The sequence below is a fragment of the Onychostruthus taczanowskii genome, unplaced genomic scaffold (assembly GCF_017590055.1).
Source record: "Onychostruthus taczanowskii isolate IOZ18803 unplaced genomic scaffold, ASM1759005v1 scaffold7, whole genome shotgun sequence".
Classification (NCBI taxonomy): Eukaryota; Metazoa; Chordata; class Aves; order Passeriformes; family Passeridae; genus Onychostruthus; species Onychostruthus taczanowskii.
The window spans coordinates 17460299-17484410 of NW_024504786.1; the positions used below are offsets into that span (position 1 = coordinate 17460299).

Consider the following 24112-nt stretch of genomic DNA (forward strand, 5'->3'; position numbering starts at 1 on the left):
AGCGGGGCGGGAACGCTGAGGGAACTCGGCGGGGCGGCGTTCCAGTCACCGCAAGGAGCGGCTGGGCCCAGAGGCACCAGGCGGGATACCCCAGACAACCTTTAAAGCCACCCAGCCCTCAGCAGAAGGCCCGGTAAACCGCACAGAGCTCCGGACTCAGGTGGCCGGGACACCTCTGGTGCCTGTGCGCACCAGCCGAGCGTAAAGGCGCTGCTGGGGCTGTGGCTGTGGAGGCTGACAGCAGACAGGTACCACCACACCGCACTGCCCGACAGCCCTGCCGGGCTGCAGGGCCCAGGCTCACGGAGAGATCAGCCCGCTCGCTGCCGCAACAGCGCGGGGCACGGGGGGAGCCCCTGAGGTATCTCTGGGAGAACCCGGGGTAACCCTGAGGGAACCCTGGGGTACCCCTAAGGTATCCCTGAGGTATCCTCTCCCCTCAGGGCGCGCCTCGCGGAGCCGCCAGCGGAGGGGCAGGACCGCGAGCTAAGGGGCGGAGTCAGTTTGGCGGGGCGGGGCTGAGAGCGGAAGAACGGGGCCGGACAGGAATGGAGGGGCGGGATTGACGGGGAGGGACCAAAGCCGGAGGGGCGAGGCCGGGCGGGGCGAGGCCGGGCGGGGCGAAGTGCTGAGGGGCGGGACCTAGCGGGAAGAGAGCGAGATCGGAGGGGCGGGGTCTCCCCGGCCCGGCCGCCCCGCAGCGCCGCCGGGGCGGGTCCTGGGCTCTCGCGGGAGCTGCGCCGGGCGCCGCCCGTCTCCGAGCGCGGCCGCCGCGGAACCAATAAACTTTGTTTAAAAAAAAAAAAGGCAAGAAAAGGGCAGGAAAGGAGCGGTGCCGTCGCGGCTGCGGGCAAGTGCGTCACTGACCGCTGAACCAGCCCGGGGCGGCCGCTGCGGGCAGCTCCAGCCCCGGCTCCCCTCGGCCTCGGCAGCCGTCGCCCTCCGCGGGGAGCGGCGCCTCCGCCGCTCTGCGGGCCCGCTCGTGAGTATGGTGGCACGGCTGCGGTGGGCAGCGCTCCCCGCGGAAGGCGACGGGGCGGCCGTGAGGGGCCTGGCGGGGCGCTCCGGCTGCGCCGGGGCGGGCGCGAAGAGTGACAGGTGTCAGGCTTCCCCTGCCCGGGGGCACCCCTGTAGCTCTGGCTGCGGGCCGGGCCGCGCTGTGGGACGGGAGCTGCTCCGGGGTGCTGCCGGCGGCAGTCCCCGGCCGGGGCAGGGCTGGGCTCTGCCTGACAGCTCGTCCCGTGCCGCCTCCCCTCCGCCCTGCCCTGCAGTGCCGAGTCTCCGTACTCCCCCGGGACCGGGGAACATGTAAGAGCGGCCGGAGGCGTGAGGCGCTCCTGAGCTGCCGTGTGCTGCCGGGGGTCTCCGCTGACGGAGAATTGTCTATTCCCTCACGGCAGGGCTCGCCTCTCCCTCCCCGCACTGAGAGTCCCGGCGCGGCGGGAGCGCCCGACGGGCAGCCGCAGCCATGCCGGGCCGTAAGGAGACGCGGCTGCTGCACCTCAGCGAGATGGAGAAGCTGGACAAGACCCTCTTCAGGCTGGAGCAGGGTAGGTCGGGGTGCCGCGGCCGGGTGAGAAGGAAGTGGCCGGGACCTCGTAATCGCCTTTGGATGGTAGTGGAAAGAAGAGCTCATCCTGAAGTGGGGAAGTTTTGGGGGTGTGTGGGGGGTGTTCTTGGTTTAGGTTTGGTTGTGGGTTGGTTTGTTTAGTTTTGATTTGTTTCCACTGCAGAGCCCTATGGGCTCCGCACACAGTTTAATTTGACTCGTTAAACTCTTGAGAAATGAAGAGCAGATTGGCCAAGAGCCGTCAGTCTTCATGGGACTGAAGCACAAAGCGTTTTTTAGACAGGCCTTTTCCTTCTCCTTTTATAGCCTGTGTACTTCAGTGACCTGAAAAAGTCCTCATAAGTCAAGGTCTCCAGTGTTTATCTTCTTATGCAGCACCCCATGTTTTAATATTACAGTTTTGAAATCTGTCGGTAATGCTTGCATTTTGCACAGTCTGCAGGTTTGAGGTAGTGCTTCAGAATATAAGCTCTTTAGCAACTCCTAAATCTTATTACCAGATTTGTTAACTTATCAGAGCTATGTATCATGCTGCGTACTTAAAAGAACTTGATGTTATTTCTTCCTGAGAGTGTTTTTAAGTCTATTTGTAAAAAAGTTCAAAACCAAAAACCATCCACTAATTGGTCTACTATTATGCTGGTCTGCAAATTTAGACTATAAAACTGAAGCCCTTGTCTTTAAAAATATTTTTAACAGTCCAACAATTTTTAGTAAGAGTTATTGTGGATTTTTTTTTTACAGTGTGTTCCTAATCTAGGGAAATAAAGGAGCAAGATTTTGATTCTTGAGAATAAAAATTCTCTTCAACTATATTAATTCCAGAATCTTCTGACCAGCCTAATGTAAGGAAATGTCAATAGTGAAGAAGTGCAGCGTTGATCCTATAACTTATCCATCAAGATGTGTAAATTTTCTTGACATGAGGGAAGCAGAAGTGCATGGCTGTCAAACATTCAAAGTGCCCCTGCTGGTAGCAGTCTCTGAGAGGGCATAGCTAATTTTGAGCACAGCATTTCTGATGTCAGTATAACTCTTAGAGGAAATAAGATATCAGTGGCATATATCCCTGTGCTCTAATTTTAGTAATCCCTGCAACAAAATGTCAGGCCAGTACTGAAGAGAATGTACTTAACCTTCCAAAAGTAGTTTTATGCATGTATTTATTACATTCAAGTGAGCTTCATTTTACCTGACAGGCATTCAGATCTGAAAACAACTGCTTTGCCTGGTGGGTTTTGGTGCAGTGGTGATTTTAATGAGACAAACACACAGCTGGATAACACTTATGTTTAAATGTATTCAGACATTCAACTCTGGTATTAGAGTCCCCATGATTCTATTTAATAAACAAGTAGGTTTTTTTCAACTCAAGGTATTGTAACTTGGTGTCCATAATTTTTTATACTTTCTGATTCATTATCTGTGTACTAATAATTTTCCTCTTTTTTACAAGTACTCAGGTTTCTTTTACTCCCAGTTTTGTAGGCTGCTAGGACTAGTAGGTGATTTACTGCACTTAACTATGTGACTGGCATGTTCTGTGTAAGAGCTTGCATCTGTTTCATTCACTTGAATGAACCCTCCACTTAGCCACTTGTGATGGTGAGCCTCATACTTGCAAGGGAAAACCTTTCTAAAACCTCCTGACTGAATAGAATTTTTATGTCTAACTCAGTAAAGTGCATATGCTTTTATGTTCTAATTTTTTAACTTAATTTTTTCTCACTATCAAAAGTGTCTTAAGCTTAAACTTAAGCTTCTTTCTATGTGTGTGAGAGACCTGAAGCACACCTACAAGATTCCCTTTAATTTGTTGAGCTCTCTGAAAGTCTAACAATTTGTATATTGTAGATCACACACAAGTATATGTAATTCTTCAGTTATAGCATAAGAATTTTACCTGTTCCTAATTTTTTTCAGATGTTTTCATGGGTCAGCCTACTATATAGACTTGGTAAACCTAAGTACTTAAAGACCATGTAATCCAAAATCGACATAAAACTGTGTGTAGTCTGATCATCGTGGTGCTTTGCTGTATTTTATTTTTTAAAACTTTATGTAGCAAAGACAAAGAAATTAGAAAGAAGATGAATGGTCCCGTGTAAGTAAAGGAAAAAGTATATTTGTAAAGTGTGCCAAGAACAATGTTAGGAAGGAAGGGAGAGATGATGCAGCTTTGAGTGCTGCAATATAAGGTTTGAAGCTATTAGAGAGTGTCCAAAGAAGAGCAGTGAGGATGGTGAAGGGCTTGAGAGGGAACTGTCTGAGGTGTGGCCGTGAACACTTGGTCTGTTCAGCCTGGAGGAGAGGAGACTGAGGGGACACCTCATTGCAGTCTGCAGCTTCCTTGTACCCCCATGCCACTGATCTCTGCTCTCTGGTGACCATTGACAGGACCCAAGGGAATGGCATGGAGCTGTACCAGGGGAGGTTTCAGCTGGGTATTAGGAAAAGGTTCTTCACCCCCAAGGTGGTTGGGCACTGGGGTAGGCTCCCTAGGGAAGTGGTGACAGCACCAAACCTGACAAGAGTTCAAGAAGTATTTGGAAAATGCTCTCAGGCACATGGTGTGATTCCTGGGGAATTCTGTGCAGTGCCAGGAGTTGGATTTGAGGTCCTTATGAGTGCTTTCCAGCTCAGGATGTTCTATGATTCTATACTGTAGAAGTTTATAACTGTGCTGAAATTCTTAGCAACTATGATGGTGTTATAAATATAGTAGCAAATTAGGAATTGTAATAAGAGACTAGAAATATCTAATCCTCCTGATCAAGTAATTTTAACTTTTGTCTTTTTCTTTTTTTCTTGAGGTTTTGAGCTACAATTCCGATTGGGCCCAACTCTTCAGGGCAAGCCCGTTACTGTGTATACAAATTATCCAGCTTCTGGAGAAGTATTTGATCGCCACAAGTTCAGGACACTGTCGTGGCACAATCCCACAGGAAAAGAAGATGACTCTGACAAATACTGCAAGTTGGATCTCCAAATTTCTGGGTCATACCAGTACTATTTTAGTCTTGGGTAAGTGAAATTTGTATACCTGCAGCCAAATGCAGTTTGCTCCCTTGGTCTACATCTTAGCCTGAAAAAAACCCATTTTTTTCCATGCAGTTTTCAAATTGTAGCCAAGGGACCAATTAGAATCCACCAATGAAAGACAGTAACTGGTGGTTCTATAGTACTTTCTGATGCAGAGATATTCTGGAGAATATACAGAGCCAAGCTGATCAACTTTCTGTGAATGTTGGAGAAGCAATCTATTTTTACAAGTTTTCAAATTCATCAGCATTCTGAGTATCTCAATGATTATTTTGTACTTTCTTCTTTGACTTTGAGGGTTGTTTTTTATCTAGCACAGAAGTTCTGGCATTCTTTACTTGGATCCTTTACTTTGTCTTTTTTTTTTTTAGTGGAACAATTGTAGAAGAGAAAGCCACTGTCTGTAATAATTGTAGTCTGGTATTTTGTGTTTCTGGAAGATGGGTAGTTAAATTATTCCAGACTCAAGACATTTAGCTCAGGTTCCTTCCTGAGGATGGGGCTCAAAATCTAGATCTAGGTGTAATAGATGGGCAGTTGTGCTTTCTGTGTTTCCATGTGCCAAAAGGAGGAACCAGTACTCCATCTCAGAAAATAGCGAAGGTATCTCATTTTTCCAGAGTTTTAAGCTCTGTATCCCATTTGTATTCTGTAAGTCCAGTAGAGAGATGATGCATAAGAAATGAACATTTCAGTGTTTACTATTTCCTTCATGTGTCATGCATTCCTGTTCCCCCTCTCCCTCCAGCCACTTTACTGGGCTACTGTGTTTCTGAAAACCTATGCTATTTGAATTCTCTCTCTGAAACAGACTGGTACAATAGGTCTTAATTATACCAATGAATTTTTTTTTTTTCCCTAGAAATGAAAAAAGTGGTGGCGGTTACATAGTTGTGGATCCCATTTTGCATGTTGGAGCTGATAATCATGTGCTGCCTTTGGATTGTGTTACGCTCCAGACATACCTCGCTAAGTGTCTGGGACCGTTTCATGAATGGGAAGATAGGCTTAAAGTGGCAAAAGAAACAGGTAATGCTAATAGACATATTCAAGGATAGAAGTTTTTGGTTTATGGTCAAAACCCAAAGTTACACGGAAGAGCTTCAGTGTAAACAATCAATAGATTCTTTGTTGGTAATATATTTTCTACTATATTCAATTTCATTAACAGATTAAGTCAGTGAATTGATTAAAATACTGGCAGAGGTGCAAAAATTCAGGGATTTCTTAATATTGGAAACCACTTATTTTATTGTTTTCATTTCAGATACACTTGGAAGTTTGTAGAACTGACAGGGTGGTTTTTAAAGCTTTTGTTACATAGAATTTCAAGGGAAAGATTCAGATTAATTTACACTGGTTATTCCAAACAGTAGCTCTGAGTACATAAGTGCAGCTTATTATGCTTCTTTCAATTAACTTTGACTGGGGCTTCTTTTCCTCATTAAATAAATGGGTTTTTATTTCATAGGTTACAACATGATTCATTTTACGCCACTACAGATGCTTGGACTATCTAGATCATGTTATTCATTGGCTGACCAGTTAGAAGTAAACCCTGAATTTTCAAACCATAATAAAAAGTGCACTTGGAGTGATATAGGAGCACTTGTGGAGAAACTGAAAAATGAGTGGAATATGCTTTGCATCACAGATGTAGTCTACAATCATACTGGTATGATTTTTGTGTGTTAATAACCAGATTGATCCTATAATTATATTTTATTTCCCTTAACTTCTCTCTCTTTAACCCATTTTTACTAGCTGTTTTAAACAATGGAGTTGTCTCTGAGTCTCTCAAATCCAGGGCAACTCCTTGCAATTACAACTAATACGTCTCTGTAACAGGTATAAAAGAACTTAGTATTGCTACTGAAAGAGTGAGGAGAGCCCTTCTTAAAAAGAATTAATAAGTTGTGTATCTGTATTTCTATAGTATGCCTATCTTCATTATCTGTGGTGTGCACTTCCCATATATTTGAACAGAGTCTGTATTATGAATTGTTCGATGAGCATAAACTGAGTTTGTTAAACAGGGTATTATGCTTGTAACTGCTTAAAAGTAACTGCTCTAATTTGGGTCTAACATGCAGACTAGAAACAGAGTTGGGACAAGAAGGTAGGATTAAGTAATGGGGAAAATGTTACAGCTCACTGTGGGGGAAGAAATAGAGCTTTGTGTTTGGGCAGGCTTTTTTTAAAGCATAGATATGTTAATACATCAAAGCTGTTACTTTTCTTAATCGCTTGAGGGACAGTGGATTTTAGTCTGTGTGATCTGATGAAATTTAAAGTGTAGTAGTTAATAATTTGTAATTTTGTTGATTATTTGGATAATGAGTTTTGTTTGTTTATAATGCAGTTGCTACTGCATACTGTAATCCTAAAGATCATAATTACCATTCTCATACCAGAGACTACAGCAAGGCGTTATGTAGATTGATGTCTTTTGTGGCTCAAAAATGCCTAAAAGTAAATAATTTGTGAATTTCAAGCTTTATTTGCTGTAGTTCTATGGTGTTGACTTTTGCCAAACATTCCTGTCCAATCAGTCTGCGACAGAGTGCTTTCCCTGTCTGTTTGTTGAGAAGTTACTAATTATAATTGTTGGCTCTGTGTCTGAGGGAATCAGGCTTTTAAACGTCCTCCCAGTTCTGGGTAAAAAATTTCTTACACTTTTCAACTAGGGATAAAAAATTTCTTACATTTTTCAACTAGGTGTCCAGTTTCTGTTAGAGATGCTTGAGGTCCTCTCATTTTTTGAACAGTGTGTATTTGCATGCTGCTAAGGAGGATGTTTTTTGATGGACAGAGAGATCTTAACTATAATAGCTACGCACCAGAATATATATGAGAAGGGAAATGTCATTTTATTTGGCTACATTTGTAGGACTTTTTCTTGTAATGTTCAGAGTTAAAGTAATCTTCATTGGGATGGATGACTCAACATTTGTAGTATGGTGAAAAGATGTTCAGAAGTGTCTTCTGAGAGGATAAAAATATTCAGATGATTGTGGTTCCTACATCATTAAGCAAGGTATCCTTGATGACTTTGTTGCCTGTCATGACCCCTCAGTTTAAACTGGTTCTGTCTGTTGGTAGTTTCTCCTTTCTAGTGGAGACCATTGTATAAAAATGGCATTGATTCCCCTCTGCCCCTGTGGGAGCCAAGCAGCATCACCTGCAGGATCAAGCATTAAGCTGAGGTGTTTGGTGTGAAACCCACGCTGTGGGCACAGCAGAGAACAGTGGGAATCAGCTCTGGATGTCTTTGTGAGGCTCTAATGAGAGGCAGCACCTGTGGCTCAACTTGAAAAGTGAAGTCATGTGCTGATGTAAAACGTCCCTGAGCCTTTGGCATCTTTGCAGGAGTATCACAGATAAACTTGCAAACCCTCTCTAGTAACAGGGTATATTCAAATAGGAAATATGTTTGCATTTACTTTTTACCGTGGGACAAAGACAGTTGACCTGAGCTTTCTGTGGCTGTAATAAATCATATAAAGTAGTAAAAATAATGTGAAGTAAATTATGTATTACTTTTCTTTTACAAGAGGCTACTGTTGTACAATTGCAATATAGCACTCAAGTCAATCTTAACTTCAAGTAAGGTTTGTGTTTAATTTATGTAAAAATGAATTAGTTAAGAAAATAATTTTGGATTTTTATAAGGAGAATGTAATGAATTTTAGAAGGCTTTCTGTAATTCCTCATCTTGGTATTTCCATATTCCTATACTTGCTTTATTCTATAGACATACTCTTCACTGTGTTATTTTTCCCTTAGCTGTAGCAAATGTAATCACCAGTGATGTTTTGGATAATTTTTCTTCTGCAGAGTTAGATTTCTCCTGATGTTATGTTGTGAATCACTGGAACTTACCTTCTAATGGAAGGCCTGTTGACTTTTTTTTTAATGCTAACTCTTTAGGTTTAAATTATGTGTTGTCTTTTTAGAATTATTTGTATTTTCTTATGAAATTCCTTTATAGTAAATTATAGTTCTTGTTAGAAGAAGAGAACAAGCTGATTTTGCTTTTTGGAGAAGAAGGTTTTTTTAGAAATAGTAAAAGATAAAGAAAAAAAGAGCAGGAGGGAATAACCTGTTTGGCCTGAAACAGTCTTTAACAGGCTAAACTTGATATTGCTTTACATAACTTTAAAACATGGTGGGTTTAGTAGTAGGTTGTATTTAAACCACAAGGACTTTAATTTCCACAAATGGTTTGACCTTATAATGATGAAATTTTGCTGTATCTTGAGATACAATATAACAGGGTACTCAGAAGAGCTGTTCACACTATAGACTAAGGTAGTGCTTTTCTTTTTTTGCTTTGATATTTTTGTTTTAACTTAGCAAACTTGGGATTTTAAGTGTTTGTTCTAATCTGGACACATTAGTGACTCTTTATGTGTTCAGTATAGTAATTTGTTATGTATTTTCCCATGTGTGAAGTACTACTTCTGTTTTTCTCAGCTTTTCTGAAAACCTAGTTTTTGTTCTTATGTGTTCTGTGAAGTTTTCTTTTTATTTTCAGTTTTATAATTTAGTATTTCAGTTTGAAATATTCATTCAGAGGAATATATGAAATTTATTTTCTTTTAAACAATGTAGCAAAAGAGTTGCAAAACTAGAAAGAAATTAACTCCAGGATTTTTCTTCATTATTATACTTCCAAAATCAAAATTGTGTGCTATGTATGTATTTAACTGTACTGCTGAATGTGTGCAGTCTATATTAGAATACAACACCTGTGTTCTAGTGAAGGCTCCTTACCTTCTCTAAGTTAATTTTTAATGTTCAGCATATCTCCTGGTGCTTGTTGGTGCTGCAGGGGAAGCTTGGCAAATAGACACAGAGTGTAGTGTTTGTCCTGAATGGGTGTTCCATTTGCATGCACCAGACAGTGCTCTCATCTTGCTGCGTGAGACTCAGTGACGTTGCTTCCTACCACTCAGCTTCTTTCTATGGACACAAGTATCACAGCTAATCCTTTCTTCAATGCCCATTTAACTATATTTTGCATTCATTATTTTTTGGGTGTGTGCACTCTTCCTCTCTGGCTGTGCGTGGCATCTTGACAGAATGAAGAATATTAAAAAGAAAATAATAATTATAATAAAAGTATGTATTAATAAATAAATAATAAAACTATATATAAATAAAAATAAAAGAATGTTAAAAAATAAACAACTTTATAATGTAAGTTTGGGATGTGTGTTTGGCTTTCAACACTCAAGAATATCAGTATTTACATTCAGTATTTGATGTATTTCTTGCATCAAAATGTGGGGTTTTTTTGGTGTTTTAGAATTAGTGATAGTATTGCATATCTTCATGTAACTAACGAAAAGTTTTTCTACAATCTCTGCAGTTGTATTTTTGATCAAAAACAATCAGTAATAATGGTCAATCAGTAATAACATTTCTGTACAAGGTATGATTCTCTATTGACATGGGAAACTTTAGTTTAAATGTGAATGAACCGTATGTGCTATAGTATCTCAGCTTCTTGGTGTTAGGATGTTTACAAAATACAAAGGGTTCAGTTTATGTATTTACATTTTTGTTTGTTTTTTTCCCCCCTCCTTTCTTCACTAAGCTACTAACAGTGAATGGCTCAGGATGCACCCAGAATGTGGCTATAACCTTGTAAATTCTCCTCACCTGAAGCCAGCTTGGGTCCTGGACAGAGCTCTGTGGCATTTGACTGGTATGGTGGCTGATGGAAAGTGTGTTGCCAAAGGGATCCCTCCCTTGATTGAAAATGATCAGCACTTGAATGTAAGTGAATGAGAACTAAGTATAAGCTAATGAACTGCATAAATAGCTGAAGAAACCTTTAATATTTCTAGGGTTGCGTAAATACACAAAAAATGGTGTATGCTTTGCAGATAGATTTAGTGAAGTAAGCCCTTATTCCCCCCTTTTTTAACTTTTCTTAATTATATTAACAAACAACCTTAGTAACTAATGCCATTTTTATTTTTACAGTGTTTACGTAAAATAATTTATGAAGATATATATCCAAAACTGAAACTATGGGAGTTTTTCCAAGTGGATGTTAACAAAGCTGTGCAGCAATTTAAAACCCTTCTAACTCAAGGTAAAGGAAGATCATGTTGCTGAAGCATGTGAATTATATATTTATAGTTCAAGAGACTTAGGTAAGCTTAACAGTTAGACAGAAAACAAGATAATGCTATTTTTTGCTGTGTGAGACGTCCACTGTTCTGATTTAGGCATACAGGAATGCTTTGAGGGCTAGGAAAGTCTTTAAAGACCTTCAGTACCTTCATCCACCTGCATCTTGGTTATGCTAGAATTGTAAAAGTTGTGTGTCTGTTAAATGTAATTCCTGTTTTTACTTTGAGTACTCATTTCTATTTTGTTCTCAGGCAAAATGGGCACTAAATCTGATCCAAATCAACATCTTCAAATACTGCAGGACCCTGATTATAGACGACTTGGCTGTACTGTAGATATGAACATAGCACTGGCAACATTCATACCACACAGGTACCGCCTTACTGATTACAAGTTAAAATCTAAATGAAGCTAAACTCATGAAGCCAAAAAAATGCATTCTTTTCAGACATGAGGAAAAATTAGGTTTTAATTCATTTTAGTAATTTATGCTGCATATTTTTAAAATATTTTTTCTAATTGTTCTCTGCTTTTAATGTTCTCCTGGTAAGCAATGGACCAGCTGCAATAGAAGAATGTTGTAACTGGTTTCGCAAGAGGATTGAGGAACTAAATGCTGAGCAATACAGACAAACTAGTCACCATCAAGAACAGGTGTTGAAATTATTGTTTTAATGCTGAATTGTGTAAAACTGCAGGTAAATGCAGGCATTTCAGTAATAATGCATTATTCAATTACTTCCAGGCTGTCAATTGCCTTATGGGGACTGTGGTTTATGAACGAATCGCTTGTCATGGTCCTAAGCTGGGACCTATCAGTAGAAAGCATCCCTTGGTTACCAGGTATATACATGTTTTCTTGTTTGTTTGGAAACTATTAGAATCTATCCAGGGAAAGCAAGTTCCAAATTCAATAAGTATATATTCCAAGTTCAAAAGCATACATTTATATGTAGAAATATATGTTTTCTTTGACATGGAGAAATGTCACTCAGCAAATTGACAGGGTTTTTTTAAGCAATAACTATTTCAGAAACAAATGTGATCAGAAAGCATGAGACAATACTCAGAGCACATCAAAACCTTACATAGTGCAAATTGCTGTTGTAGGTGGAAGAGGAGTGGAGCTAGGCAAGTTTACACCTTTCATGTTTTATGTACTTGATGCCACTCATATCTAAAGAGCTACAGCTTTACTCTTACATTACCAGCTGACACCAAGATAGTGGCAACATGTGTTCTTGCTTCTTCAAAGGTTCCTTCAAAATAGAAAACTCCCCATCATTTATGCAAGTTGCTGTCTTTTTTATCTGTATTATGTACAAGCCAGTTCATAGCATATACTTTCATTTCAAAGACAATAAATTGCAGCTTAGGTTACCATATGTGTTTGATGTTTGTCTCTTTGATTTCTCTTTTAATTGCCTGTCTATTCCATAGGTATTTTACATATCCATTCAAAGAGCTGACTGTGGAGGAAGAAGAAAGTATGATACATCAGCCAGATAAAGCTTGTTATTTGATGGCTCATAATGGCTGGGTTATGGGAGATGATCCTCTTAGAAACTTTGCAGAACCAGGTTTGTAAAAGAAATTTGAGTTCTTACAACCATTTGATACTCTAGCCAAAGCAATATGGATTTTATTTAATCAGTCTTTTTTCCAGATGTATTCCTGTGAAGCTGCAGAGTAACAGATATTAAGCTTATAGCACTTTAATTTCCCATTCAGCATACAGATGAATTGTAAGAACTGGAATTTGAGGTACAGTTTTACAAGATTGGAGAGGGAAATTACCAGCTTTCTGCCACTGAAATGGGGATGTCCTGCCTCCCCACTTTTGTCATTGTCTTTGTTGCTTACTTTGTACTTTGTTCCAACACCAGTGCTTGTTGGCATTTCCATGAGACAATGACAGTGTGGCAGAAAAACTAATGCAATGAAAAGGTGAATAGTGTTTTACTGCATTAGTGAGCAAAAATTGGATCCTTGAAAAGTCCGCTGAGTGGCAGTCAGGCAGTCAAGAGATGACCCAGTTAATCCAAATCAAGTATGCAGATTACTTGTGAAGGTAAAATAGGGCATGAAATCATCCTGCACTAAAATATTGCATTCTAACTCCTTTGGGGGGCACAGTGTTGATATACAATAAATGTAAAAAAAAAAGCTCGTGTTCAAAGTAGCCATTCATTTGGTAAACTAAATGAAAGAGAGGCCAGTATAATTGTGATTAAAATCGTCTGAAAGTTTGAGACTGCTTTGCAAACTAATCTGATGATACTCCACAGTGATCTGCAGTTAGCAAACATTTAATTTCTGCAAAGCAATCTACACCTCTTTCACTAAATTTTATTTACTTTTAGTCTCCTCAAGGATTGAGATAATAGGTGTTACAAGAGTGTTTTTGTTCAGTTGCCTTTAGATTATTGCCCTTTCTTCTAGGCAGACTTTTGTATTTCTTTTTCCTGTCAGTCACTGGCTTTAGTTAGCATTCTTAATTTCCATTGCTGGGGTTTCTCTTGTAACTCAGCTACAGGGTTGTGAGTGCTTTATATTTGTGCTATGCCTTTGTTTTATGCCACACATTATTTCAACTGAGAACACAATGTGAAAATGTGGTACAAAAAGACACCATAAAGGAATTGCAAAACAAATGCAGCCAGATCTCTGAATAATCCTTTGAAAAAATCACAGTGTACATCCAAGTTTTTCTCTCTGTCTGGCTGTGCTGCTATTAGTGAAGAAAAGAGTTGGCTGTGCTTACATGAATGTTTTGGGAATTTGTGGTAATTTACAGTTCCTTTTTTTTACTTACTGGCTTTGGAAATTCATCACAGTCTGCTGTTAATAGAAGATAAAATTGTAAATTGTGGCTGTGGCAGTGAGATTCTGTTTTTTGATTTGACCAGTGTGAAAAACAAAACTACTAATTTTGTTCGTTTGATTTACAGATTATAACACAGTGAGATTCTTTTTTTTTGATTTGACCAGTGTGAAAAACAAAACTACTAATTTTGTTCGTTTGATTTTTTTTTTTCTTTTTCTGAAGTACAGATTTTTATACTACTTTGAAGAATTAAAAGGAATTTTATTTCAATCTGAAGAATTGTTGCAGTATCACTATAGAAGCTAAATGTTCCCAAGGAAGAGTGTGAAATTTTACATCAGTGTAGTGTATATAGATTTTTGAGTTGATATGGTTTTTGTTAGAATTTTTACTGTTCATTACAGTATTTTTCTGTTCTTCAGCAGGGGAAAATGCCACATCTTCATTTTGGTGCCCGTTCTATACACTCTCTATATGTATATATATGTATATACACACATACACACAAGTGGATTTATTTCCTTTACAGGTTCAAATGTGTACTTGAGAAGAGAGCTCATTTGTTGGGGAGACAGTGTGAAACTGCGTTATGGTAATAAACCTGAAGACTGCCCATACCTCTGGGCACATATGAAAAAATACACTGAAATCACTGCCAAATATTTCCATGGTGTTCGTCTGGACAACTGTCACTCAACACCTATTCATGTAGCTGAGGTACGCAAAATTAAGCATGTTTGTTAGAAAGCAGCTTGCTGTCTGTGAAATAGATCCTGCAGATCTCACGGCATCAGTGCAGGACTTAGATTCACTCCCAGTGAAACTGCATGTTTCTCACTGTATAAAATCAAGGTTTCTTGTCTGGTGATGTTTAGAAATGGATTCAGCTACCTTAAACAGTAGAGTGGTATAGTTATTGTATCTTTTACTTCTCTACTTTAGTTGAAATACTGTGGATGTGGATGGGCCTTGCTAGTTTTTCCCTCACTGAGCTGTTGACATAGTGCAATGACTACCAGTATCCAGTATGTCAGTTTGAGCTCTTTGAGCTGGAGCCATGGCCAAGACTTGATTAAAAGTCTGACTGTTTTTTTTTTCTTTTGCCATATATATTTTGCTATTGGTAAATTAAACAGGAAATGGTTCACTTCACAGAATTGAAAAGCTAGTAATGAACTCCTGCAACAAGTTTTGTCTGGCAGCTGTATTGCTAAGACTGGTGCTTCTTGTTTCCAGGGAGCTGACTAAATCCCGAAGTTGTACTTGCCTGAATAGGTTTGGAGTAGTGCATCTTGTTAGTGCTTAGTCTTAACTTTGTAACAGAGCTTACAGAACTTTGTAACCCTATGAACAGCTCTCTAAAACAAGTTGATTTGCCCATGCAACTTGTAAGTAGCTCCTAAATGCAGCCTTTTCAAAACTTCTGCCATTCTTTTGTTTAGTGTTACTATTTTTGGAATGGTAACTGCCAAGGCTTAAACTGAAGTGCTGCTCAGATTTCTGTTTAATAGGGATCTCTTTTATCCAACCTTTGCTCTTGTATTTTGAGCTAAGATTTTGTTTTAAAACAAAGTAGTCAGTAGCTTAAAGTCTATGGAAAATTTCCTAGAATTACTCAATCCATAAGTAATATCTGTTAAATATAACCATGGCTTTCTGAAACTTTCATGTTATCAATATTTTAATGTGCTGCATATACTGAATGATCATTTATGTTCTGTTAACATTCATGTTAATGTTTGTGTATACAGCTGACAATGGATGTCTTGCATTAAAAATGTATTGTGATCTATAGGAGATGCTAGCAACAGCCAGATCAGTCAGACCTAATCTTTATGTGATAGCTGAACTCTTCACGGGCAGTGAGTACATTGACAATGTTTTTGTCAACCGCCTGGGAATTACCAGCCTGATTAGAGGTACAATAAGCAGTTGAAAATTATGTAGGATTGTCATGTATGGTTTGGAGTTTTAAATGTGAAACTAACATTGGTATGCTTTTTTATTTTTCTTATATATTCATGTTCTTTGCTTATGCAATTATCTTTTCTTCATGTTCTGTTTAACTTCTTCTGCGTTGTATGCTAATTCTTGGTTTTGCTTATGTTTCTGTGTCCTCTTCTGTGTAACAACTTGTTTTGTTCCTTAATTTTGGCTTTCTGTTTATCTTTGCTGCATGGCATTTTCCTATTGTCCAATCCCTGCCTAGCTTTGAAACTTGTCCTTTTTTGTATCTACCTTTCCCCTTTCTGTGGCTTTTTTGGCTGTGCTTTTTGCAGTACATGCTGGACACAGCTAGAAAATTGCGAGCCGATTTGTATGTAGTGGCTGAACTGTTCACAGGAAATGAGGAGCTGGACAATATCTTTGTGAATAGGCTGGGCATTACCTCCTTAATAAGAGGTAGGCTTGTTGCGTGTGTGGTCTCTTTCCAACGAGAGATTATAGATTACATGCTTTTTTCAAGAAAAGGTTTTCTACTGGATTATGGGCTTTAAATTTCATACCCCATGTAATCAGAAGTACAGGTTCTGTATTGTGACTTTTTTGATAATTGGCAAAAAATAAAGTACTAGCCATAAGATAAGACAAGACCTCCTTTGTTAGTTTACAGAAAGTTAAGTATTTCATTCTTGATCTAGTGAAGGAAAAAGGAGTTGTAGCACAGTTCTGCTATGTAAGTCCTGCATCATGTCTGATTTTTGTTGCATGAGTTTTTTAAAGCCTGTGAGAAATAGTTTGATCTCTGCTTTTTTATCCTTTTTTCCCTATTAGCTTTCTCTTCCTTAATATGTTACAGTAAATTGGATATTCCAAGGCTGTGTTTCCACACTGGAGAATATAGCTATATGTGTTTGATTTTTTTGATTGAACACACCAAAATAACAACTTCTAAATGCCACATTAACATGTTTGTGTGTGCTGTCCTGTGTGGTAGTTATTGTTATGCAAACACTTAGCTGTTCTCTTCTGTAGAGGCCATGACTGCCTACAATAGCCACGAAGAGGGGAGGTTGGTCTATCGGTTCGGAGGGGAGCCTGTCGGATCTTTCGTTCAGCCACGTTTGAGGCCTTTGATGCCAGCTATTGCTCATGCGCTGTTTATGGATATTACACATGATAATGAATGTCCAATTCAGGTGAGCATGTAAACAACAACAAAAAAATTACCTTTAATGTTTTGGGAGTGATATTTCTGAACTGTGGGAGGGCTTGATGCAATTTGGATATCCTGAACAATATTTAGAGCAAATGCAGTTCAGTTCAAGCTTTCATGCAGAGAAAAAAATTTTGTAACAATACCTTCTGACATTCAAGATTTTGTCTTTCAAGGGAGAAGTATATAAAGTTTACTAAATAAACTGGTTTGAGTCTTTCATCCAGATGCTGTAAGCAGTTTATTGACCTGTTCTCCTGAACTTGTTTATAGGCAGGAATGAGAGAAAGTGGTGGGCAGGGAGTGCTTATTTTGATGATTTTTCTGAAGCTGTTTTCTTAGTTAATTTGTAGAAATTTTCTCCAGTAATTGTAATTGAGGAAATGATGACCATGAGATTAGCACTTCCTTTGTTAGATTGAGTGCATCTTCTGTATGCTGAATTGGGAGGATTGAATTTTCTTGGTTCATTATTCATTATCTTTATATTTTTTGATGTAGCACCGATCTGCATATGATGCTCTTCCTAGTGCAATGATTGTTTCCATGGCATGCTGTGCTACTGGAAGTACCAAAGGATATGATGAACTAGTACCACACCAGGTACATGTCTCCAGTTCAACTCCTAAGCTACCTTTAAAAATACCTTTTATTCTCGTACTAGAACACATACTTTAATGTTGTTTGTTGAAATTCCAAGCAGTTTGCTGTCTGGCATTATTTCAGATTGTCCAGCTTCATATGAAATTTGAATTAATTATACAGTTCAGACCTCAAGATGTGGTAGTTTTTATTTCCCAGAGTAATTAATATTTGCTTAATTTTGGGGTTTTTTTTACAGATCTCTGTAGTATCTGAAGAGAGGTTTTATTCAAAATGGAATTCAGCAGCACATCTGACTTCTGGTGAAGTTAATTTCCAAACAGGAATTCTAGCGGGAAGGCTGGCCATAAACAGGCTGCATCAGGAGCTGGGGGCTAAAGGCTTTAATCAGGCAAGAAGTGAGGGTAACACTGCGATTTCTTCATGTGTGTGCTCTGACTGAGCACAGTTGCAATGTTATGTCTTTTCTAGGTCTATGTAGATCAAGTTGATGAAGATATAGTTGCAGTGACAAGACACTGCCCTAACACACACCAGTCTGTTGTGGCTGTGTGTCGAACTGCCTTCAGGGATCCTAAAACTTCTTTCTACAGTAAAGAAGTACCTGAAATGTGTATACCAGGTAAACAGATTTCTTCCCAAAAGCTGATATCATGTACAAGAATTTTAAGTTATTCACACTTTTTAACTTAAGGCACATGCTCATGAAATCCATATGAGAACTTGCAGTATGTAATGCTCCAGCACAGTCTCCTAAAAGACAATAGGCAAATTAAGAAAGCTGATGACCAGTAAAAGACAGGTTGTTATTCTCTCATCATCTGATTTTATAACTAATTTATTATAAAATAACAAAAATTGCCATTTAAAATACAGTACAGCATATGAGTATGAGTGTGTTATTTACAGGTATTTTGAATATTTGAAATATGTTTCTGTTCTTCTGCTGTATGACAGAGACTTGTATATTGAATATTCAGCTTTTTCATTTTAGCTTTTGTTTCATAATTTCAAAATAATCACTTTTTTCATTTCAAATATCCTAAGAGCTGTAACCTGTTTTAACTTTTTCTAGGAAAAATAGACGAAGTAGTACTTGAGGCAAGGACTATTGAGAGAAGTGCTAGTCCTTACAAAAAAGATCTACATTTTATAAATGGATTGCCTAATTTCACAATGGAACTCAGAGAGCATATCCAGGTAATTAGCATCCTTCACCCATGTTCTGATATAATATTTTTTAATCTGTCATATTTTATATCAGAAAAAAAAAAGACAGTGGATTTCAGTTGTAAATTTGTTTTCTTTTTTAAGATAAAAGACAGTAAAATCATAAAGCAAGCTGGAACTGCTATAAAAGGGCCAAATGAATTTGTTCAAGAAATAGAATTTGAAAGATTAACACCAGGAAGTGTAATAGTATTCAGGTATGTTATTATAATTGCCATATGGCTGTGTGGGTTGAAAAGTGGTTGGAGACTGAAGAACAGTTCTTCTAAGAGCTGTATTTCTACAAGATATGCCTTTTTATTTACAGAGTTAGTCTGGACCCAAAGGCACAAGAGGCTGTGGGGATACTTCGCAATCATTTGATCCAGTTCAGCTCTCATTTTAAATCTGGAAGTCTTCCTGATGATCACTCGGCACCAATATTAAAAACACCATTTTCTTCGTAAGTACTCCATGAGTTTCTGACTTAGAACCAAGAGAGCTACTAGGGGAGCAGAGAATACTATGTATACCTACTGAGGGTTGTTGAGTTTTGGTGGTGGTGATACAGATGGGTTTGAATTGTCAGAGTGCAATAAAAACTCTGAGAGATCTTCTTATGTGTATAATACTAAGTGTGACTAATACTGAAAAACTTCCCAGTTTGTGTAATTTTTGCCTAAAGTAGATTTTCTAACATGGTCTGCTTCTCAGTGTGTGATTGGGTGTGATTTTGAACATAATACTGTATTTCTAAATAAACACTGAAACATCTGAGAGCATCTTGAACACCTGAAAAATTAGACTTCTAAATTCCAAGATGAAGTATTGAGAAAACTGTATATATTTTAGTATTTAAAGTCTGAAATGAGAATTGTTTGGGAAATCCTTTCCCTCTTTCCTTACTGAAGTTATTTTGGGTTTTATTCTTTTTTTCTCCCCTGTTTTTTAGAATTGCATCTAAGCTAACTTTGGCTGAACTAAATCAAGTACTGTATAGATGTGAGGCAGAAGAACAGGAAGATGGTGGAGGCTGTTACAATATACCAAACTGGTCACCCCTAAAGTATGCAGGCCTCCAAGGTAATAGTTTCAGCATTATTTTTTCTGTCAAGTAAAAAAAGTGAATGAGAACTTCTCAATTTAGATCACATCACACAATAATACTGTTGTGTTGCTGCTGCCATTGTTGGGTAAAAAAGATGTGTTTTTTCTGCTTGACCTTGCTACTAATTGTTGTTGTTCCCAGGAAATCTCATACTAGAACAAAACCCCTCTCTCTCAATGCTTTGAAACTTAACACTGCAGCTCAGGATGTGTTTTAACACCCGTATCTTGACTTTTAAAGTATAAGGAAAATAAATATACTTCCAGTGAAAAGTTGCATTAATCTAACCTGAGGTGTTACTAGATTACTGAGGAGTGTCTGTCATTTATCAAACATACAAATTCCATCATGCTAGTTATTTGCAATGATGTTCATAAATTTCTAGGATTTATGCTGAGGAAACTAGAATTGGGTTGTAGCTTAACTTGTTATGCAGATGAGAGAAGCAATCCATTTAAAGCATCTGTTGCTATGTACCTTTTGCTCCTGCATTGTAACTGCTGTTTGTGATAATGGTGTGTCTTTTAATACAGAGTTGGGTTTGTATCTTCAGGGTTAATGTCAGTGATGGCAGACATTAGACCAAAGAATGATTTGGGTCATCCATTTTGTGATAATTTAAGATCTGGAGACTGGATGATTGATTATGTCAGTAATCGTCTGATTTCACGTGCTGGAGCCTGTGCAGAAGTGAGTAAAAATACTTATTTGGTAACTTCAGGGTTTTAACTTGCTAGTTAATTTCATTTCCAATTACTAATTTTTTTATTCAGACTGTCTAGAACATCTTTCCTGCCCAGGCAATTTCCTTTAGTAGATGAAACCATTAATATGTTTTTCTTCCCTCCCCTCAATCCTATTTAAGAATAGACTGCAAAAGGGGAACGAAAAATATGTGGGGCATGAAGGTATTGTTAGCTCTTGCATGAAGGCTTGCAGGGGTCCCTCCCTGTTTTACATCTCCTCAAATAAAAAATGAAATTACTGATTTTTTTTTTCTAGGTTTTGGGGTGTTTCTTCGGTTGATTTTTTTGTTTGTTTGTTTTAGGAAAGTACTTTCAAGAGAATGCCTAAATACTGCTGCATACATGAGTATGACAGTTACAGTCAGCCAAGCACTAAGACAGGAATTTCTGAGATTCAAGGTTGCTTTATAGCTGCATTACAGTGCAGTCCTTTTCTTTGTCATAGTTCATTTTCCTACAGGGAAGCTGCTTTATTTATTTCACAAGACCTGATTTTTGTAATTTACCTAACAAATACAATAATAAAGGCTTTAACATTTTTCATTTTACTCCTGAAGTCAAGTCTAGTAATACAAAGCAGAAGAATAGATAAAACAGTCTAATGTACTGAAGTGAATGCTAAATTTGACCTGAGAAACAGAGCTTTTGTAGAAAACAAGTTAGTCTGATACTTGCCACATCTACTGTTCTTCAAAGACTATTTCTTTTTTCCTGTGTATTTTTGAGTTCTTAATTTGTAATGTCTCATTTTGTTTCAAAGACTTAAGTCATGTGAAACTAAACTTGACAGTTTTGCTTTTAGTATAGTCTTATGTGATATTTTGAAAGGTGCATTCTTTATCTGCAAAGCTTAAATCTTCAGTGACATACTAGAAAGTTGTCATAATGTTATTTGTGAGGACTAGAAAGAAATAAAAATACTTCCCAGATGTCAAATGTTTTGCAGTGATACGAGGAGGTGAAGATCTAGAATCCTGAGTCCAAGACACAGACCTGCAGTCATATTCACTAGTGGCTCTACATAATTTAGCTCTGCTAGCTTTTTATTCCTGGTCTTCAGATTCATCTCCTGAGTGTTATCTTTGTGGCAATGCAAAACTTCTTCCCATCTTGGATTATAGTGATGCCTTTTTCTTTGCTACTTTATTTTAGTAACAACTTCATGATAGTCCATTTTTTGGCTATAAGACTAGCAAAATATTTAGTCTACTTCTGTACTTCACATTCTATACTTCTGTACTTTTTGGCCCATTCAGTATAGATGCAATACACATTTTTCTCTACTACTCTTCAGCTAAAAGACATTAAGAAAGTTTGTAGCAGTAGGGCACAGCATAACTGGGGTGTAATACATGTACAAAAACTGTAACAATATGCATCCTGAAGGCACTGGCATTTGAACTTTGATGGATCAAGTTCTAATTCTATTGCATTTTAATAGGTTGGTAAATGGTTGAAGGCCATGTTTGTCTACCTGAAGAGAATTCCACGTTACCTCATCCCATGTTACTTTGACGCCATATTAGTGGGAGCATACACAACGCTCCTGGATGTGGCATGGCATCAGATGTCGAGGTATGCTTGGCCTTTTTATCAGAGCTATAAAGGCATCTGGATTCGTTATAACCTTTTAAATTTTATCTGCTGAAGAATGTAATTGGAATATTTTCATAGTCCTCTAATGTAGAAGGGTAAAATTGGTAGAGAATTATCAAATCCATCTTCTAACAGTGGTGGATTGGAAGACTGAGAGTTCAGACATCTATCCATGGTTTCAATTTATAACTACTGTTGGGATTGCTCAGTAGGAGGAGGAAACCCTAAGCCAGCATCTTTTTTGCCAGGCCTTGAAAGCTTTTTTTTTTTTTGCTATAATTTTAGTACCAATGCAATGATTCCTTAACTAAGGTAACTAAGAAAATTCCAGATTGTATTTGATGCTGATGCTTTCTTCAACAGCTCTCCATTATTACTCCCCATTATCTGAGCACTCTGCTTACTTTTTGAAATAACTGTTTAATCTTCAGAGTCTGCTGCTTTTTTTTCTTGCAAAGGGAAGAGAGACTCATTTCATGGAGGCTTCATTCTACCTATGAATATGCTGAACAAGTTGATACTGTTTGATACTGTTTTGTAAAAACAGGGATTTTAAAACGGGAATAGAATTTGGTATGGCTGTGAAATCATGGAATGTAATATATTTTATGAAAAAATGCTTGGAGATGAACTAGTGAGGAATGGAGATCAGCTATTTCAGGGAATGCCTTAGATTTTTTTGATTTGCAGTTTTTGTATATATATGTAAAAATATGTATAAGCATATGTAAAAGTATATATATTGTAAAAATATGATCTTTAAAAGTACTGACTAGGCTGGATAAATTTTGTTTTGACTCAACATTGGGTACCCATTTTAGGAAAATGAGTGATTTACAAATTAAGTCTTAGATAAAAAATCAGTTAATGCAAAATACTGGTATTAATTCATTGCTAGTTTTTTCTATTTCTTACGTGTAATGCTTGTCATAGCCTTCTGTAAATGAAAAAGGGTACATTTTATAGACTGCTATTGTTGAATGCAAAGTTATTTCAATTTAATTCTGTTGAATTACAGCTTTGTGCAGAATGGATCAACATTTGTTAAACACCTTTCCTTGGGTTCAATCCAGTTGTGTGGGATAGGAAAATATTCTTGTCTGCCAGATCTGTCTCCTTCCTTACATGATGTTCCCTATAGGCTGAATGAGATTACAAATCAGAAAGAACAATGTTGTGTTTCCTTGGCAGCTGGTAAGTGAGAACAACCTTTAAAAAAAAAAAGTCTTCCAAAACAGTTAAATTGCTTTTAGTAACTGTATTAAAGTCTTCTGCATCATGTTTGAGAGCCATATGTCAGAAACTGTGTATAAAATGTAGCAATTTCACTCACTTTTGCCTTGTGTTTAAGGTAAAGGTTTTCTCATGTTGAAAGTATGGGAGTTTTCTCTAGTAGTAGTCATGGATATTTGGAGGGAGAGCTTTATATGTGACTGCTTTTTTTAGAGACTCTTCTTGCTATATTTGTTGTTACCATATAGACAGATCAAAAAATAAGTTGTTTTCCTTTCCAGGGGACTTGCTTCAGATGAGTATGCTTATCATAAGGGGTTTTAGTCTATTTTTTATAAAGGTGAATTTTAAAAGTGAATTGTAATGGAGAGACAAGAGTGAATTTATGGTTTACAAGTTCTCAGAAAGAACCATTAGCATTAGAAGAACTCCTAATCTAAAACTGTCTCCAAAAAGGAAAGAGCATAAAAGCAGTCAGCAAGTAGTATTTATACCTCCAAATGTTCTGCCAGCATCTGGCAGTCTTCCTATGGGCATTTGCCTATGTCCAAAGTATTATCTTCTGTGGCTTAGAATGAGTTTATTTTGGTTCTGAGTTGGCTCATTCCTTTTCTGAAGCCATGGAAACTTTTAAGCAACCACAGATGCAGCGGCATCTCTCTCAGTACGGTGCTTTTCTTCTTTTTGCCATCACTCTTGTGTAGCTTTTTAGTTTCTGGATTTTAATAACATTCCATCTGCCTGCTTTAGTGTTACCTAGAAGCACAGAGGCACAGTGTTTCCTTAAACTGGTCATAAAGATTAATTATACTGAAGGGTTTGGTTTTAAATATTCCTTTCACATACTCACTCATAGTTGTGCCTGAGATTTTTT

The 24112-nt window shown here is 38.1% G+C and overlaps 1 protein-coding gene across 5 annotated transcripts in view; it reads left to right on the plus strand.

Annotated features, from left to right (window-relative positions):
• The first annotated feature begins 47 nt into the window (after positions 1 to 47).
• Positions 48 to 24112, plus strand: part of AGL (amylo-alpha-1, 6-glucosidase, 4-alpha-glucanotransferase) — a 35548-nt gene continuing 11483 nt past the window's right edge. Inside the window, exons 1-24 of one of the 5 annotated variants that reach the window (XM_041421417.1) lie at positions 48 to 248; positions 1401 to 1550; positions 4384 to 4594; positions 5475 to 5641; positions 6084 to 6287; positions 10215 to 10396; positions 10607 to 10718; positions 11011 to 11131; positions 11311 to 11413; positions 11505 to 11602; positions 12200 to 12339; positions 14116 to 14303; positions 15382 to 15505; positions 16563 to 16726; positions 17245 to 17346; positions 17585 to 17737; positions 17818 to 17968; positions 18422 to 18546; positions 18661 to 18773; positions 18884 to 19018; positions 19508 to 19638; positions 20217 to 20353; positions 21851 to 21984; positions 23024 to 23199. In XM_041421417.1, the coding sequence (XP_041277351.1) occupies positions 1469 to 1550; positions 4384 to 4594; positions 5475 to 5641; positions 6084 to 6287; positions 10215 to 10396; positions 10607 to 10718; positions 11011 to 11131; positions 11311 to 11413; positions 11505 to 11602; positions 12200 to 12339; positions 14116 to 14303; positions 15382 to 15505; positions 16563 to 16726; positions 17245 to 17346; positions 17585 to 17737; positions 17818 to 17968; positions 18422 to 18546; positions 18661 to 18773; positions 18884 to 19018; positions 19508 to 19638; positions 20217 to 20353; positions 21851 to 21984; positions 23024 to 23199 (3253 nt within the window). In that variant the 5' untranslated portion in view covers positions 48 to 248; positions 1401 to 1468. The other 4 variants (XM_041421418.1, XM_041421415.1, XM_041421413.1 and 1 more) reach the window with 4 other exon arrangements.